General features: G+C 42.4%; 1 protein-coding gene across 2 annotated transcripts in view; it reads right to left on the bottom strand.

Moving 5' to 3' along the window:
* PAX5 (paired box 5) overlaps positions 1–18,954 on the bottom strand; it is a 385,612-nt gene that overhangs the window by 308,147 nt on the left and 58,511 nt on the right. For both annotated transcript variants that reach the window (XM_075315770.1, XM_075315760.1), the window contains exons 3-4: positions 15,274–15,471; positions 110–174 (exon numbers count right to left, since the gene is read on the bottom strand). In XM_075315770.1, the coding sequence (XP_075171885.1) occupies positions 110–174; positions 15,274–15,471 (263 nt within the window). The remainder of the gene's footprint in view (positions 1–109; positions 175–15,273; positions 15,472–18,954) is intronic.

An 18,954-nucleotide genomic window follows, 5' to 3' on the forward strand; every position in this document is an offset into this window, starting at 1 on the left:
TTCTGGAGAATGGGTGTGCAGTCGTGTTTTATGTAAAATGATCTATCCAAGCCAATAATTAAACCTTCTCACAGATTTTCTCCTTAAAGTGTTATTACTAGGTTCTTACCTATGCTGTGGTTTGAAGGTGGTACTTGCTGGTTTGTGGGCTGCTGAACTTTCGTTCGGATGATCCTGCATTCAAATGAAAGATATCAATTAAAAGTCTGTTGCAATGCCAAACATATTTACAATATTTTATTTTCTTTTTGCTTATATAGTGCCAACATATACAATAATCCTGTGCAGAGATTGTCACCATTGATTATCAGCCCCAATGTGGCTCACAACCTAACTTCCCTTTCTCACAATCATGTAGGACCACTTTCCCTATTGATATGTTTTGAAATGTGGAAGGAAACTGGAACAAACCAACAAAAATATAAGGGAAACCATATAAAATCAATAAAAGTGTCTATCTTAAGGCTGCTTTACACAAAGCGACATCGCTAGTGATGTTGCTCGTAAAAGCACCCGCCCCCGGCGGTTGTGCGTCACGGGCAAATCGCTGCCCGTGGCGCACAATATCGCTAACACCCGTCACACATACTTACCTTCCTAGCAATGTCGCTGTGGGCGGCAAACAACCTCTTCGTTAAGGGGGAGGTTCGTGCGCCGTCACGGTGACGTCACACAGCGGCCGACCAATAGAAGCGGAGGGGCGGAGAGGAGCCGCATTAACAATACGCCCACCTCGTTGACGGAGGACGCATGTAAGCTGTTGTTCGGGTGTCACACGTAGCAATGTGTGCTGCCTCAGAAATGACGAACAACCTTCGTCCACAATGACCAACGAGATTTTGAAAATGAACGACGTGTCAACGATCAACGATTAGGTGAGTATTGTTGACCGTTAACAGACGTTCGTAGCTGTTACACGCAACGACGTCGCTATCGACGCCAGATGTGCGTCACAAAATCCGTGACCCCGATGACATATCGTTAGATATGTTGTTGCGTGTAAAGCCCCCTATAGTCTGATGTCACCACAGAACCCCAAAGCTAATCACCCAACCATCAATTACTGTTGGAAATGAATATACGATTATCAATTATTCACATTATTTAAAGGTAACCAATCACCAGGAGTTTCATATATAACCTAAAGCCAGTGCAATACTGGCACTATCAGGCTGATTCTATACATACTTTATTTCAGCCAGTTTAGTTCAGTCAGCTCGGATGTATAGGTTTTGAAATCCAAGAAAGTAAAGTTTATAAAATCATCAGCAGCTGAGGATCAGATAATAGCGGGGGGGGGGCATTGCAGAGGTATCCCCTCCCTGTTAGAATTAGCATAAGTATTATACCATCGACTTAACTTTTCACTAGGAAGGACCTGTGTGTGGTCACATAGGTGACCAGAAGAGGTGGGGCCTCAGCCAACAGAAAAATGTTGCTTCATGTTATCAGCATTGTTGGCTGAGGCCCCACCCCTTCTGGTCACATGGGTATGACCTCACACAGATCCTTCCTAGTGAAAATTTAAATTGATGGTATAATACTTATACTAATTCTAACAGGGGAAGGGAATAACTATGAATACCCCCCCCCCAGATATTATCTGATCCTCAGTTGCTGTCACTCAAGAAGCTGATGATTTTACAAACTTTACTTTCTTGGGCTTCAAATCTTATACATATGAGCTGACCACTACAGGTATGTAGAGAATGAGCCTGATAGTGCCAGTATAGCACTGCCTTTAGGTTATATAGGAAAATCCTTTATAAATACCTATCTTTAAGTGCTAGTTACTTTATGTAATCAACTTTATTATGAAATTCCCTACATTTTTCCCAATTCTGTGCTGCGGTCACTTACCACAGCTATTGTTCCCGCCATCCCCATATGAGTAGTTTGGGGAAGTGTTTCGAACTGACAGATTTGCTTTAATGCAAGACACTTTAAAATATGTTATACTTTGTTTATTTCCAAAATTTGTCCCCATTAGGATAAGTCTTTAGCAATGTTTATAGATGATGCTGGGTGTTAACTGCATGTCAAAGAACCATGACTAAGAACACTATGGCCTCAATTCATTAAAGTTTTAATGCCAGAAAACAGCATAAAAAGGTTTGAAAACTCATAATATTTTTGCATTTTGCAAGGCTGCAAAAATATTGCAACTTTTTACATTTTCACAACAGTTTCACTGAGCTACGCCAAAATAGGCAAAGCTGGGGCAGCATAGGGTGTGGCGATTCCTCCTCATCTAAGTCATGATGAGCTGTAGTATACCTTATGCCACAAACCTTACTACCTTTGTGGCGCCCTGGACAAGCCAGGTCGTCACAGAACTACACCAACACACCCCGCACCCCGGTTAGGCACACCGAAGCCAAACACAAATCCTTGTTGCCTTTCTCCAGGGGCTGATGTCCACACCAGGGAGTGGGCCAGGCGGTTGGTCCTGCCCACCGAGGAGTTCACAGTCCTGGAGGCGGGAAAAGGAGTTCAGATTAGTTGGAGAGGAGTTGGAGTAAGGAAGTAAAGTGGTAGTGGAGCAGTCTGAAGGCGGTCCGGGTGTGTGGCCCGGACGGTACAGCAAGGTTGGCAAACGGTGGTGACCGTCTGCAGGAGAGGCTAATTGGAGCAAACCGTATGGACCGTGGATGGGCGGTGGCCCGGCGGTACCGGATCGGAGAGTAAAGAGAAGCCAGCACCACCCGGCAGGGCTTACAGACCCCGACAAGGCTAGGAGTCGCCGTTGAATTTGTCAAATCCGTTAGCGAAGGGAACCTCCGGGGTTTCCCAGCAGTCAAGACCCAATTGAAGGAAACCGCTCAAACCGTAGAGGGAAACACAGTCACCGCCAAGGCTACAGTTCCCAGGGCCAGAGCCTGCAGGCAAAAGGGGCTCCCTCAGCATCCATCCAAGCTGGGGAGCGGGTTACCGGTGGGAAGCCATTGGAACCGTAACACAACACAGGTGCAGGGAAAGGCAGTCACCATCAACCTGCCGGGAGGAGAAACACTGCAGCCGTCTGTGGGACCCGTCCATCCAGCCGTTTGTTTTACCGGAGACTTTGCATTCATCATTGGTTGAGTGAGTACCACCATGCCGTGCGGCACAGCGCTGCCCCCGCGACCCTGCACCTCACCAGGCCCCGTAACCCGCCTGCCATACATCCCTACCTCCCTCACCGGGCCCCGGGACAACCAACCCCTCTACCCACGGAGGGAAGAACCAACATCCAAGCTGCTCCCTGTCATTGCTCCCGGGATCCCCGTCCAGAGCAGCGGTGGTGTCACCAATCACACCACAACCTTGGGTGGCGTCACGGACAATTTCCCTAAACCCAAACCACCCCCTTTCACTCACGGGCGAGGAACACCGCTCGAGTCCCCGGGATCCGGCCCACCGCTCGAGCCACCACCGAGCAGCAGCCGGACCCGAGCAGTGGGTGAGCGCAGCGTCCCCTCCTCCGCCCGCGACACCTTACTGGAGGTTTTTTGGTGCAGTTGGACAAAACTAGAGTGAGAATGGCAAACTTTGACAACATTTTTCATAGCTGGCTTTTCAAACCATTTTACAATAGATTTCTGTAGTGTTTGCCTTGATGAATTGGGGCTATATTTTTTAGACTTGGAATATTGATGTGGTCAGAGACACCGCTCATGCCTACAATTTAAAAAGCCTTTCCCCCAGTGAGCTGATTTATTTTTTTTCTTTACAAATCTATTAAATGCATGATTAACAGTGCACAACATGTATGCTTCATTTATTTTTCAAGATGTTCCCAATTCTCAAACTTTGCCAGTTAAAGGGAACCTGCTGCCCAAATTATGAATCCCAGCCTGTCTGCACAATTCTAGACACATACTGTATATACTGAAATAATGTATGTGTATACATAGGGAGATTATTGTATGTATTCCCCTTCCATAGTCACTGGTGTGCATACCTTATCTCCCCATAGTGATGTTTTTTAGGTTTTTTGCACCCAGTTAAAGAACATGTATTCCCCTTCCATAGTCACTGGTGTGCATACCTTATCTCCCCATATACATAGGGAGAGACCTATCAATCACCTGAGCGGCACTGGGAAGAGACAGCTGGGGGAGAAGCTGAACTACACTGTATGCAGAATTATTAGGCAAATGAGTATTTTGATCACATGATAATTTTTATACATGTTGTCCTATTCCAAACTGTATAGGCTTGAGAGACAACTACCAATTAAGTAAATCAGGTGATGTGCATCTCTGTAATGAGGAGGGGTGTGGTGTAATGACATCAACACCCTATATAAGGTGTGCTTAATTATTAGGCAACTTCCTTTCCTTTGGCAAAATGGGTCAGAAGAGAGATTGGACAGGCTCTGAAAAGTCCACAATTGTGAGCTGTCTTGCAGAGGGATGCAGCAGTCTTGAAATTGCCAAACTTTTGAAGCATGATCACCGAACAATCAAGCGTTTCATGGTAAATAGCCAATAGGGTCACAATAAGCGTGTTGGGCAAAATAGGCACAAAATAACTGTCCATGAATTGAGGAAAATCAAGCGTGAAGCTGCCAAGATGCCATTTGCCACCAGTTTGGCCATATTTCAGAGCTGCAACATTACTGGAGTATCAAAAAGCACAAGGTATGCCATACTCAGGGACCTGGCAAAGGGGAGAAACGTTGAAAAACAACCACCTTTGATCAAGGTACATAAGATAAAACGTCAAGACTGGGCCAAGAAATATCTTAAGACTGATTTTTCAAAGGTTTTATGGACTGATGAAATGAGAGTGACTCTTGTTGGGTCAGATGGATGAGCCAGAGGCTGGATCAGTAAAGGGCAGAGAGCTCCACTCCGACTCAGACACCAGAAAGGTGGAGGTGGGGTACTGGTATGGGCTGGTATCATGTAAAATGAACTTGTGGGACCTTTTTGGGTTGAGGATGGAGTAAAACTCAACTCCCAGACCTACTGCCAGTTTCTGGAAGACAACTTCTTTAAGCAGTGGTACAGGAAGAAGTCGGTATCGTTCAAGACAAACATGATTTTCATGCAGGACAATGCTCCATCACATGCATCCAACTACTCCACAGCGTGACTGGCCAGTAAAGGTCTAAAAGATGTAAAAATAATGACATGGCCCCTTGTTCACCTGATCTGAACCCAATAGAGAACCTATGGTCCCTCATAAAATGTGAGATCTACAGGGAGGGAAACAGTACACCTCTTGGAACAGGGTCTGGGAGGATGTGGTGGCTGCTGCACACAATGTTGATCATAAACAGATCAAGTAACTGACAGAATCTATGGGCGGTAGGCTGTTGAGTGTAATCATAAAGAAAGGTGGCTATATTGGTCACTAATTTTTTAGGGGTTTTGTTTTTGCATGTCAGAAATGTTTATTTCTGTACAGTTATATTGGTTTACCTGGTATAAATAAACAAGTGAGATGGAAATATATTTGTTTTTTATTAAGTTGCCTAATAATTGTGCACAGTAATAGTTACCTGCACAAACATATATACTCCTAAAATAGCCAAATCTAATAAAAACACTCCAACTTCAAAAAATATTAAGTTTTGATATTTATGAGTCGTTTGGGTTGATTGAGAACATAGTTGTTGATCCATAATAAAAAATATTCTCTAAAATACAACTTGCCTAATAATTCTGCACACGATGTAGTCTGGCCTCCAGCTATGGTCTCCAGTACATACTAAAATGAAATGCTGATGCATTTGAAAGACTAATATATCTGGCTGTTTGGGCAGCATGAATCCTCTGACAGGTTCTCTTTAAGATTAGTATAAACATCTAACAAATATTACCAAAAATGGCATGTTCTAAGTATGGTGTGTAGCTAAAGAATTGTGCCATGCATTTCTGCCATCCTATCAGCAGGTTACACATGCTCTGTAATCAATTCAGAAATTATTTCCACTTAGTATGTATGGTTTAGTGTAAAATTATGCAGAATTTTGCAAAGGCATTTTCTGAACAGAGTATGTAGATTGTTGATGTACTGAAACTATGAAAATCAACCTAGAAATTGCCTTGAGAGCCAGTGGTGTGCAGATTAGTTAGTAATTTTATGCACAAAAGAGTAAAAAAAAGAATACTGATAAGGCAACCACTTGCACCCTACCATATCATGGAGGGGTTGGTTGCTGGTATTAGACATGCACGCACATGAAGTATGCATAGGGCGACAGTCACACAGGTACGTGTGCTGCACAGTGTCTGGCTTTCAGCCTATTTATTGATGATGACCATACTATTAGAACAGGCCGGCTGCCCAGCACTCTATAGGTGCACCCCACATGACAGACACCCCAATGGGCTTGAATGTATCCTGCATAAAAATGGAAAAATGTGCAATAAAAATTATATAAAATCATAATAAATGTGAGGTATTGGTCTAACTACCCCTCCATGAAATGGTAGGTTGCAAGTGGTTATCTCATCGGTATTCTGCACCTGTAGTGCCCCAGCCTTTATCATGGGTGGCCTGCAAGTGTACTTTCTGTGAATTGATTTAATGTACCATATTGGATCAAGCAGCAACATTTATAGGAACTGTTATATATTAAAAAAATATATACAGTCATATGAAAAAGTTTGGGCACCCCTATTAATGTTAACCTTTTTTCTTTATAACAATTTGGGTTTTTGAAACAGCTATTTCAGTTTCCTATGTCTAATAACTGATGGACTGAGTAATATTTCTGTATTGAAATGTGGTTTATTGTACTAACAGAAAATGTGCAATTCGCATTTAAACAAAATTTGACCTGTGCAAAAGTATGGGCACCCTTATCAATTTCTTGATTTGAACACTCCTAACTACTTTTTACTGACTTACTAAAGCACTAAATTGGTTTTGTAACCTCATTGAGCTTTGAACTTCATAGGTAGGTGTATCCAATCATAAGAAAAGGTATTTAAGGTGGCCACTTGCAAGTTGTTCTCCTATTTGAATCTCCTATGAAGAATGGCATCATGGGCTCCTCAAAACGACTCTCAAATGATCTGAAAACAAAGATTATTCAACATAGTTGTTCAGGGGAAGGATACAAAAAGTTGTCTCAGAGATTTAAACTGTCAGTTTCCACTGTGAGGAACATAGTAAGGAAATGGAAGAACACAGGTACAGTTCTTATTAAGCCCAGAAGTGACAGACCAAGAAAAATATCAGAAAGGCAGAGAAGAAGAATGGTGAGAACAGTCAAGGACAATCCGCAGACCACCTCCAAAGACCTGCAGCATCATCTTGCTGCAGATGGTGTCAATGTGCATCGGTCAACAATACAGAGCACGTTGCACAAGGAGAAGCTGTATGGGAGAGTGATGCGAAAGAAGCCGCTTCTGCAAGCACGCCACAAACAGAGTCGCCTGAGGTATGCAAAAGCACATTTGGACAAGCCAGTTACATTTTGGAAGAAGGTCCTGTGGACTGATGAAACAAAGATTGAGTTGTTTGGTTATACAAAAAGGCGTTATGCATGGAGGCAAAAAAACATGGCATTCCAAGTAAAGAACTTGCTAACCACAGTAAAATTTGCTGGAGGTTCCATCATGCTTTGGGGCTGTGTGGCCAATGCCGGCACCAGGAATCTTGTTAAAGTTGAGGGTCGCATGGATTCAACTCAGTATCAGCAGATTCTTGACAATAATGTGCAAGAATCAGTGATGAAGTTGAAGTTACGCAGGGGATGGATATTTCAGCAAGACAATCATCCAAAACACCGCTCCAAATCTACTCAGTCATTCATGCAGAGGAACAATTACAATGTTCTGGAATGGCCATCCCAGTCCCCAGACCTGAATATCATTAAAAATCTGTGGGATGATTTGAAGCGTGCTGTCCATGCTCGGCGACTATCAAACTTAACTGAATTGGAATTGTTTTGTAAACAGGAATGGTCAAATATACCTTCATCCAAGATCCAGGAACTCATTAAAAACTACAGGAAGCGACTATAAGCTGTTATTTTTGCAAAAGGAGGATCTACAAAATATTAATGTCACTTTTGAGGTGCCCATACTTTTGCACCAGTCAAATTTTGTTTAAATGCGGATTGCACATTTTTTGTTAGTACAATAAACCTCACTTCAATCTGGAAATATTACTCAGTCCATCAGTTATTAGATATATGAAACTGAAATAGCTGTTGCAAAAATCCAAATTTTTATAAAGAAAAAAGGTTAACATTAATAGGGGTGCCCAAACTTTTTCATATGACTGTATATATATATATATATATATATATATATATGTATATGTATATGTCGCGGGCGGGGAGGTACGCCGCTGCTGCGCTCTCGCTAACGCTCGGGTCCGGCGCTGCTGTGGCTGCTGCTCGGTGGCTCGAGCGGTGGGCCGGATCCGGGGACTCGAGCGGCGCTCCTCGCCCGTGAGTAAAAAGGGTGGTTGGTTTGGGGGATTTAGTCCGTGACGCCACCCATGGATTGTGGTGAAGATAGGCACCACCACTGCTGGTGACGGGGATCCTGGGAGCGATGGTGGGGAGCAGCTGGGATGTTGTTTTCCCCCTCCGTGGGTAGGTGTCGGTGGTCCCGGGGCCCGGTGGTGTGACGGGGAGGCAGGGTTGGTGAGGTGCAGGGTTGCAGGGACAGGGCGGCGCGGTGCCGGATAGCACGGGTGTACTCACTCAGTAAGAGATGCACAAAGTCCTCGGTAAACCAAACGGCTGGATGGACGGGTCCCGCAGCCGGCTGCAGTGTCTCTCCCCGGACAGGTGATGGCGGCTGTCTTTCAGACTCCAAGCCTAGCCGGGGTCCGATGGCCCTGCCTGTGTGTGCTGGCTTCACTTCGCTCCCCGGTCGGTACCGACGGGCTGACGCCCAACCCCGGTCCTACGGTTCCGCGTTGATTCACCTCTCCTGCAGATGGCCACCACCGTCTGCCAACTTTGTCGTTAGTGCCTGGGCCACAAACCCAGACACTCTTCACTTCACTCCTCTCACTTTCACCTCCAAACTCTAACTGTCACTTTTCCCGCCTCTAGGCCTGTGAACTCCTCGGTGGGCGGGGCCAATCGTTTGGCTCCGCCCCACCTGGTGTGGACATCAGACCCTGGAGGGAAGCAACAAGGATTTTATGTTTGGCTAATGTTACTGTCTAATGGGGGTGGGGGTGTATGTATGTTACCTGTGACGACCTGGCTAGTCCAGGGCGCCACATATATATATATATATATATATATATATAGACAATCAAAAGGGCAACAGTGCTGACTGCAGTGTGAGACTACCTTCATTTTATAGACAATCATCTCAGCTATCTTATTTGTCATGTCACAACATGTTACTGTTTTGTTCCTGGTATTTGAAAAAAATAAATCACCCTGTATATTACAAATTACAACCTGTTTTCCCATTATTAGGTTGATTCCCAAGTGAAAGGTCACTGGTTCGCCTTGAGGAGCAGGTATGAAGAATATTTCCCAAGAAAAGAGAAACAGCATCATCCACCTCATCGATAGCGGTCTCTCAGCCAAGAACATTTCCAAACTGCACCATGTGAGTGCAATGACATTTGGAGGAATATGAACTGAAGCCCATTCACTATTCAAAAGCCAAGAGGTGGACGTCTGGGCAAAATATTGGAGTCAACAATTCGGCTTATCACAAGGTCTATCACTTCTGGTGCGAGAAACACAGCAGTGGAGGTGGCTTGTATGCTTCATAGTAATGAGATCACAGACATCCCTGCAAGCATCATGTAATGCAGGTTATAAAAGTCTGGAATGGTGGTCCAACAAAAGGTGAAGAAGACTCGACTTCAATATCATCAAAAGAAGTGTCGGCTCAAGTTTGTAAAAAAGTATAAAAATGTGCACAGTAGAAGATTGGAAATGGGTAATTTGGAGTGTTGAGATAAAAGTCAATAGACTGATGGGTGCAAATGGGTCTAGAAGAAACAAGGGAAAAAAGGGCGAACGAATAGAGAAATTGAAGGAACTGTCAAGATCGCTAGAGGAAGCCTGATGATATTGGAGTTGTTTCACAGCCAAAGGCATTGGATACTTGACCTGGTTCGATGGCTGTCTCCATGCTGAACTATATGTGAGTATCCAACAAGGCGAGTTACTTTGTAAACTGGAGTACTATTGGTATGAAAAGAATGACACAGTGTTTGAGTAGGACAACAATCCAAAGAGCATGTTGAGATTGGCTAAGAAATGGTTCAATGACAATTAAGTAGAGGGGCAGGATTGGCCCCCTCAGTCTCCAGACTTCAACACAATTGAACACTTGTGTGTAGAGTTGAAGAAAAACCGGTATACATACCTAAGTGAGTCTACCATTAGGTACCAACATTGGGAACGTGTAGAAGAGACCTGGGATCAGATTTCAGTCAAGAGATTGCTTGAATCTTATCAAGGTCATGCCCAGAAGGATTCAGGCAATGTTGAAAGCTTAAGGTGAATTTATAAACTACTAACAAAATAATTTAAATAAAAATGTAGCTTTTTAGGAGCAAAACAGTAACAATGGAGTAACATGACAAAAATCTGCATAACTAATCATATGCTAAATAGTTGTAGTCAAATTATGAGCTAGCCAAGATGATTGTTTATAAAATGATGGTAGTCTCACACTCTGAGCTGTAAGGGATGGTGGGATATGGAGCCTGAAAGTCAAAAGTTCAGAACATTGTTACCCTTCTGCTTGTCAGTATGTATACATACACACACATTTAAAAATCTACAATTGTAAGGTTATAATTGGTCAAACTGTTTAAACAATGTAGTTGAATTAAATATTAAAATATAGCGGTGCTTTGTTATTTAGATATTTATTTTTTATATGGAAAAAAGGGTTTCCTGCAAGATCTCCCTCTAGTGTTAAATGACATGTAATGCAATAATTAGGTGCAATAGACAAGATTGTCAAGACACCTTTGAGGACAATTTTTTTTACCTAACTTAAGTGCATCTGTGTGGCTAATACTCAGCACAGTTCAAACAAGCACTGATGTCTGCAGAAGATTAGTGCATGCCCCAGTTTGTTTTCCAAATGGTCGGTTTAGAAAATCATTAATATGTTTGAGCATAGTGGCCTATGTTAGTTATGTCCATCACTTGTAGTACAGCCCACTTACAGTGAGTTTCATCTAAAAGTTCAAGGAAAGAGAGGTAAGCTTTACAAACTGCTGTCCCAATGAGCTCATACAGGTATTAAATGTTAACCCAGTCTGCATCCAGCCATGTAGCGAGAAGCACAGAGTGAAGCCAAAAGGTAGACAACTTTTATTGAAACCCTACTACAAAAAATGGGGTCCTCAATGCATGCATTTAAAGGGCTCATCTTAAAAAATCACGTTATCCACTATCAATAGGATTGATGATTGCTGGGTGTTCAACCACTGATTCAGAGAACAGTACCCTGGAACTCAAATAACAGGGCTATATAACCCTTTTCTGAATGGAGCCAAAGTACGCATGGTTGGCCTCTGCTCAATTCATTGTCTATGGTACTGATGGAAATAGCAGAGTGATGTGCTTGGCAGTCCAACACATTATGTATAGAGCAGAGGCCATACATGCACATCACTGCTCCATACAGGATGGAGGTGCAGAGCCTTGTTTTTTCTTGGGATTACTGCGAGTCCTAGCAGTTACACCGCCAGTGATCATCAAGTTATCCCTCACCCATAGGATAAGAGAGAACTTGATTTTTCCTTGAAACTTTTTAGATAAAGACAAATTAAATTTGCCCCCTAAAGGTGTACATATAGATTAAAATGTTAGTGACTGTTTAATTTTTTACAATATTAGGAAAATATCAAAAGCTCTAAAAGCAATGTGGTACAGCATTAATAAGAATTGAGGATGTTAAGAAAAATAAAGATGAAGCATGTGAGATTTACAAAATTGACAAAAACCATTCCCATGTTTTTAAGGGATTTGTAAAATTGAAATATTCCTAAATATACTAAGTACACCTTTTTTACAGAATGAAATTTCAAAATGTGAACTTCAGGCCAAACTTTACAAGGCTTAATACTGATATTTCTGGCACGCATAGGAAAAAATATTTCAATATGATATTGAAGAATATTTTATTTTCATATTCTGCAAAAGGAGTCAACCACAATGCCAATGTTTCAGCTCACATTTGAGCCTTTTTCAAGGCATATATATCAGCTGTGTCCATTTGCACCCAGCCTGCTGTCATTCCAGGCACGATCACCGATTCACCCTGGTCTCCTATGACTTACCCCTGCCTCATCTCATCCTCTGGTATTTGCTATCCTAAGCCCATATTCTGCCAAGCATCTATTTTTGCGCGTATCTACCTCTTGATATATATGCCTTGAAAAAGGCTCAAATGTGAGCCGAAACGTTGGCATTGTGGTTGACTCCTTTTGCAGAATATGAAAATAAAATATTCTTCAATATCATATTGAAATATTTTTTCCTATGCGTGCCAGAAATATCAGTATTATGTTATACATTTTTTCTGAGCACCAACGTATTACATGGTTGTTTCAGAGCTTCTCCCTTCTTACCGTAAACTTTACAAGGCTGTCTAGTTAACTTTACCTTTTTTTGTAAATTATGGAATTGTATTAAGAGATTAAGATTACCTGTGTGTTTTTCAAAGTATGTTCAGTAATTAATTGTATTTATGTTTTGTAAGTGGACAAACAGTGGGGCTAATATGAGTTGTGACAAGCAATGCCGCAGCCTCTGTGCTCATACCATTCTTAGAATATAAAAGCCATATTGTGTCGATCAAATACAAAAAATGTACCCATTATTATATTATTCCTGTACATGGCACATTACAGAAGTACGTTGCATATTTGGTCAGAAATATTTAGCTTAAATATGAATATGCAGATTTTTATGCAGACAAAACAAACCATTTGATGGTTGTCTATAAGAATAAAAGATCAGAATTTTCCATATCTCTTAAAAAATTTGACCTTAAACCACACGCCTCAATACTGAAATTGTAACACCAGAAGGAAGAGTTGTGGAGTTATAGAAATCACAGGATCCATAGACATGATAATAATATGCAAATGATAAAAAATATGGAAACAACATTTTCAAAAATTCTCAATTTTTTTCAGTGTTGAGTATGAGAGCCAAAATACAAGCACTTATATGCTTTGGAAAATTTTTAAACAGGTTATTAATAGTCCTAGGATGCTGAATGCACTTGAGTACTTTGACTAGTCCATTCCAAAACTTTAACTTTCTTCTTCTTTAACCCTTCTTCTGTAGAGTGACTTATAACCTTTGGGTTGTTGTCTTGCTGCATAACCAACATTCCCTTGTGATTCAGCTCATGGACAGATGTCCTCACATGAACCTTTAGAATTTATCAATAAATTTCAAAATTCATTCTTACACCAATGATGAGAAACCGTCCTGGCCCAGATGCAGCCAAGCAGGCATCAAACCATTATATTACTACAACCATGTTTCACAGTTGCTATAAGGATTTTATGCTGGACTGCAAAGTTTTCCTTTCTAAAACCATAAAACTTTTCATTTAAACAAAAAAGTTCTGTCTTGGTCTCATTCATCCACAAAACCATGTTCAAATAGCCTCCTTTCTTGTCTAGATTTTACTTAGTAAACTATACATGGGCACCAATGTTCCTTTTGAAAAGCAGTGACTTTGTAATAATACCATGGACCTCAATGTTATTCCATGTTTTCCTGATGGAGGACTCATGAACATTAACTAATGTGAGAGAGGCCTTTACTTGCTTAGAAGTTATCTTGAGTTCCTTTGTCACTTTTGTACTATTATGCACCTTGCTCTTAGAATGATATATGTTGGTTGACCACTTTTGGGGAGGGTATTAATGATCTTGAATTTTATTCATTTCTACACATTCCTTCTGACTGTTGATTGGTGGAAACCAAACACTTTAGAAATTATGAGATTGGCTCAATCTATTTAGTTAAATAATGAAAAAGTTAATATTTTAGACTTGTTTGATTCAGTTTTCTTAATTTACTTTTGAAACTTTTGCAAAAAAAATAAGGTGGTTTAAAGGTCAAATTTATGCACATGTATGGGAAATTCTAAAGGGTTCCAAACCTTCAAGCACAACTAATTGTGAACACAACAAAACCAAAGAAATAAGCTAAAGCATAAGTTGGCATGCACGTAACATGTAGGAGCAAGTTCACACTGTGGCTATTTAACAGACAAAACAGTGTTTACTATTTACTCTATGTTATTTATATGTAATATTACTATTTAGTTACTGCAAGGTATATGTTCATTTCTATCTTAACTTTTGTCAGTTAAATGGCCACAGAGTGAACATGCGCCTACATGTTACGTGTATACCAACTTATTCTCTGGCTCCTGTCTTTGGTTTTGCTGAAGTTTCTTGTACTTTGAACAAATAGAGGTGTGGCTCTCTTATTGAGCTAGGCGTTTTATTTATGTAGCTTTCCATGGGCAGGTGTCTGTCTGAACAGTCGAGCCCCAGTACTGCTCTGCCCCATCTACATTGAGGTCAGTTGACACAAGGTGAGGATTTAATATTAGAGCATAGGACCATCCCGATTGGGGTACAGCTTGTCACAGTGGGATGGCTTTAACCTTTTTTTTTTTTCTATCAAATGTACCCTATGTTAAATTATGGACTATTACTATTTACTTACTTCAGGGTATATGCTCGGTTTCTTTCTATGTTAGGTTTTGTATGTGAACTCAGTATAAGGCTGGATTCACACAATGGTATGGCATCTGATGTGAGTGCATTGGATGTGATATGCTAATGACCCTCGCCTCCCGCTGTGCTGCCAGCATGAGTCGAGGGTCATGCAACTGTGATCCGATCTTGTGATCTGATCATAGCTGTGGAGGAGAGGGCGGGATAATCCCCCTCATCTCCTCCATTGTCAGATGATGCAATTATCGCAGTACACTCGGATGTCATCCGAGTGCAGTCCGATATTTCACTCGCACCCATAGACCTGTATGGGTGCGAGTGACACAGCTCTCACTGACAATCACAGCATGCTGCGACTTTTCGCAAATCCAGAATCTGGATGAGAAAAAAGCTGACCATCTCCTCTCCCTCATTGAATAACATTGGTCCGAGTACAATGCGTACAATGAGTACAAATAGATTTTCTCGCATTGCACTCGTTCAAATCATACAATCATGTTAGCATACCCTTTGTGTTTGAAAACTGTCCGTATACAATATTGTTGCACTAAATATAGTATGTCTTTTTAACATTGCAAAAACCAGAAACAAGAAAGAAGATTGGATATTTACCTATTTATGGAGCTGACACTGGGCACTGTGTCATTGTCACACACTCGCTCTGCTAGTAACCTGTCCCTGATTTCCCATGCAAACATAGTGGGATTTTGCCTTTTGTATTCTGCTATTTTTTCTACTACTTTGGGTGTTGCAACCTTTGGTTTTGATCCTCCAATTACTCCTGGTTTAATACTACCAGTTTCATAGTACCTGCAAAAAAAAAAAATACTTTAGATTTCATGCTAAAAATGATTTAATGGAAGAATCAGTAACATGAAGCACTTTAAAGTGTCATACACTGTAAATTCACATTCCTTTCAAATGGGTTCAAAGCTCACACTTTATATGACATGTATATGATGTTATTCTGATAGATGTACTGCCAAATTTCTTATTGCTATCTCATCATAAAGGTTTAAAGGGACTATCTGGCTTATTTTGCATATTTTTTATTATTTCACTATTGGGCTACATAAGGGCATGTAGGTAGATAGCAACTACATACCTGCCCTGCTGTCAGCTTCTGCCGGGATTCTGCTGCTTCCTGTGACGTCACGTCGGAAGGGGCAGAAGCTTATGCTCGCCTTGTAGACAGGCATCACAGCCGACGTCATGTAGCCACCCTGCCGTGCATGTACAGTGAGCCGGATTCCCCGGTCCCTTTCCCCGCACCCTCCCTCACATTCTGTACTTTCCCATGCCACTGCTGTGGGATCGTGAGCTGAGGGGAGGGGCCTGGTGGCAGCTGCCCGCAGTGTAAGCCCCAGCACCGGGCCCCCTGTTCAGGATCGCAAGCTCAAATGTATCAGCATCAAAGATGCGAATACATTTGAAAGCACTGAATGGAGGGAGCGCTGCGTTGCTACTTATCACTGTCCCGCTGTCTGTGCTCTCTGACATTCAGTACAGCAGTGACGTTACTACTGTGCTGATATGGGCAGAGCATTCACAGACAGAGGGCAAATGAGGAACAGCGGTAAGGACCAAGGAAAGGTGAGTATGTATTTATTCCCTACACGGAGGGGACATATAATGCTCTAATGGGCTGCAGAATGCTGTGAGGGGGGTGCAGAGCACTGTGTGGGGGGGTGCAGAGCCCTATGTAGGGGGTGCAGAGCGCTGTGTGGAGGGGTGCAGAGCATTGTGTGGGGGTACAGAGCGCCGCATGGAGGGTGCAGAGCACCGTGTGGGGGGTGCAGAGCACCGTGTGGGGGGATGCAGATCGCCATGTGGGGGGGTGCAGAGCGCCGTGTGGGATTGTGCAGAGCGCTGTGGGGAGTGTGCAGAGCCCTGTGTGGGGGGTGCAGAGCCCTATTTGGGGTTGTTACTTGCAATTCTGTAGTGATGAGAGGTCATTTTTGGGCAGAATACTGACAGCCAATGAGTGTGCAGAGGGCGGGGCTGGGCGATGCCAGCTGTGATGGTGACGTTTGGCATAGGAAGATTTCATGTTTGGTTGAGCTGTAGGTAAATAAAGTGTCTGCAGAGAATAAAGGGATAATTCAAGAGGAACAAAAGCTAGAAAACAAAAAAAAATAATGTAGGGGTGTTTTATATGACAATACAGCACAGATTAGCTTAAAAAATGTTTGAGTTTAAGTCGGACAATTCTTTAAAGGTTCCTGAGAAAAATATCAAATGTATTCTCATTTTACACTGACCTCCTTGAATGTTAATTTCAGATGGGAGAAGTTTGTTTGAGTTGCATCTTATCTTCAGATATCATCTATACGGTTATCATAAAATTACCTTGGTCATTCCAATAATATGGAGAAAATTATTGGGGGTTCTAGAGGGCCAAATATATACTCTGACAAACAAAAGGGTAACAATTAGTGATGGGCAAGCACTAAAACGCTCAAATACTTTTTACTTGATTTTAGCTGGTCAGATGCTTGCACAAGCTCAACGCGAGTAATGAGCATTATGGAAAGTCAATGGTTGGCCTGTTCGGGGGTCCGTCCAAATAAAGCTAGCCATAAACAAAGCTTTACGGGGAGAGAGGAGGTTTTGGGTTTTTTTTAGTTATACTATATCCAAGAATATTGTTTTATCCCTCTGGAAAGCCATTCAGAGACTGCAAATAGCTCTCCGTTCGGTGCCTGCACACATGATGCAATGAAGCAAGCCTGTGCATTGTGGTCGATGATTCAAGGATGAAATATCAGCACACCAGTGATACTCGGCTGAGCTCTGGAAGTACCGAGTGGCGTAACTAGAGTTTGATGGACCCCGGTGCAAAGTTTGGACCTAGGCCCCCATCCACATACACCGACACTTGGGGTATGGGATAATGACTCTTTTCCTGAGCATGCAGCTTTCCTATGTTCTGATATCCATCTTGTCTTCAGCACCCAGCTTCCCCATGCTCTGCTATACATGTTTCCCTCAGCACCCAGCTTTCCCATATCAGAGCATGGGAAAGCTGGATGCTGAGAGACAATGTATAGCAGAGCATGGGAAAGCTGGATGCTGAGAGACAATGTATAGCAGAGCAGGGTGTTGAGGGAAAGAGCCTTTTTCCCTCAGCAGAAAACGTTCCCATCCCCTGCTTGTATCTTTGTCCCCCCTCATATATAGTTCTCCAAATACAATAATGCCGCCGCCCATAGCCTTCCATATAGTATAAAGGGTCTCACATAACCCTTTATATACAGTATTAGAATGCACTCCCATAGTCCCCCATGTATTACAATGCATTTCCCAAAGTACTCCATGTATAAAGTAACTCTCATAGCCCTCCAATTATTATAATCCAACTCCCATAGTCCTCCATGTATTATAATTCACCCCATAGTTCTCCATATATTATAATGCACCCCATAGTCCTCCATGTTTCAAAATGCACCCCATAGTCCATATATAAGGTAGCCCCCCATAATCCTCCATATATTCCAATGCAGCCTCCATAGTCCTATATGTATTATAATGCAGCCCCATAGACCTTCATATTGTATTATGCAGCCCCATATTCTTCCATGTATAATGCACCCCTATAGTCCATGTTTAAGGTGTCCTTCATATTGCATTATGCAGCCCCATAGACCTCCATGTATAATGCACCCCTATGATTTATGTATAAAGTGTCCTTCATGTTGTATTATGCAGCCCCATAGACCTCCATGTATAATGTAACCCCAAAGACCTTCATGTATAATGCAGCCCCATAGACCTCCATGTATAATGCAGCTCCACATACCTACATGTATAATGCACCCCATAAACCTTCATGTATAATTTAACCCCCTAGACTTCCATGTATAATGCAGCCCCATAGACCTCCATGTATAAAGCAGCCCCATAGACCTCCATATATAATGCAGCCCCATAGGCCTCTGGCTACCGTGTAATCACTGATTAAAAAAACAAACAACAAGTACTCATCTCTTCTTGTTCTCCCGCTGCTCCGGTCAGAGCATCCTCCTGTCCTGCGCTCTGTGCTCTGCAGTCTCAGCACAGCAGTCACACAGGAGTGACATCACCACGCTCGGCTGACATTGAGCGCAGGCACAGAGGGAGAATGATGAAGCATGGAGCAGAGCGCGCCACTCGATGCTTAATCACTGCTGTGTGCGATGATAGGCAAGGGGCACCCGGTGCCGCTGCCGCTGACACTGGGCCGCCCTGACTCATGGGCCATATTGCGGCTGTGTGGTCTGCCGCAAAACAGTGCAGCTCCTCTCTCACAGAGAG

The sequence above is a fragment of the Anomaloglossus baeobatrachus genome, chromosome 1 (assembly GCF_048569485.1).
Source record: "Anomaloglossus baeobatrachus isolate aAnoBae1 chromosome 1, aAnoBae1.hap1, whole genome shotgun sequence".
NCBI lineage: Eukaryota > Metazoa > Chordata > Amphibia > Anura > Aromobatidae > Anomaloglossus > Anomaloglossus baeobatrachus.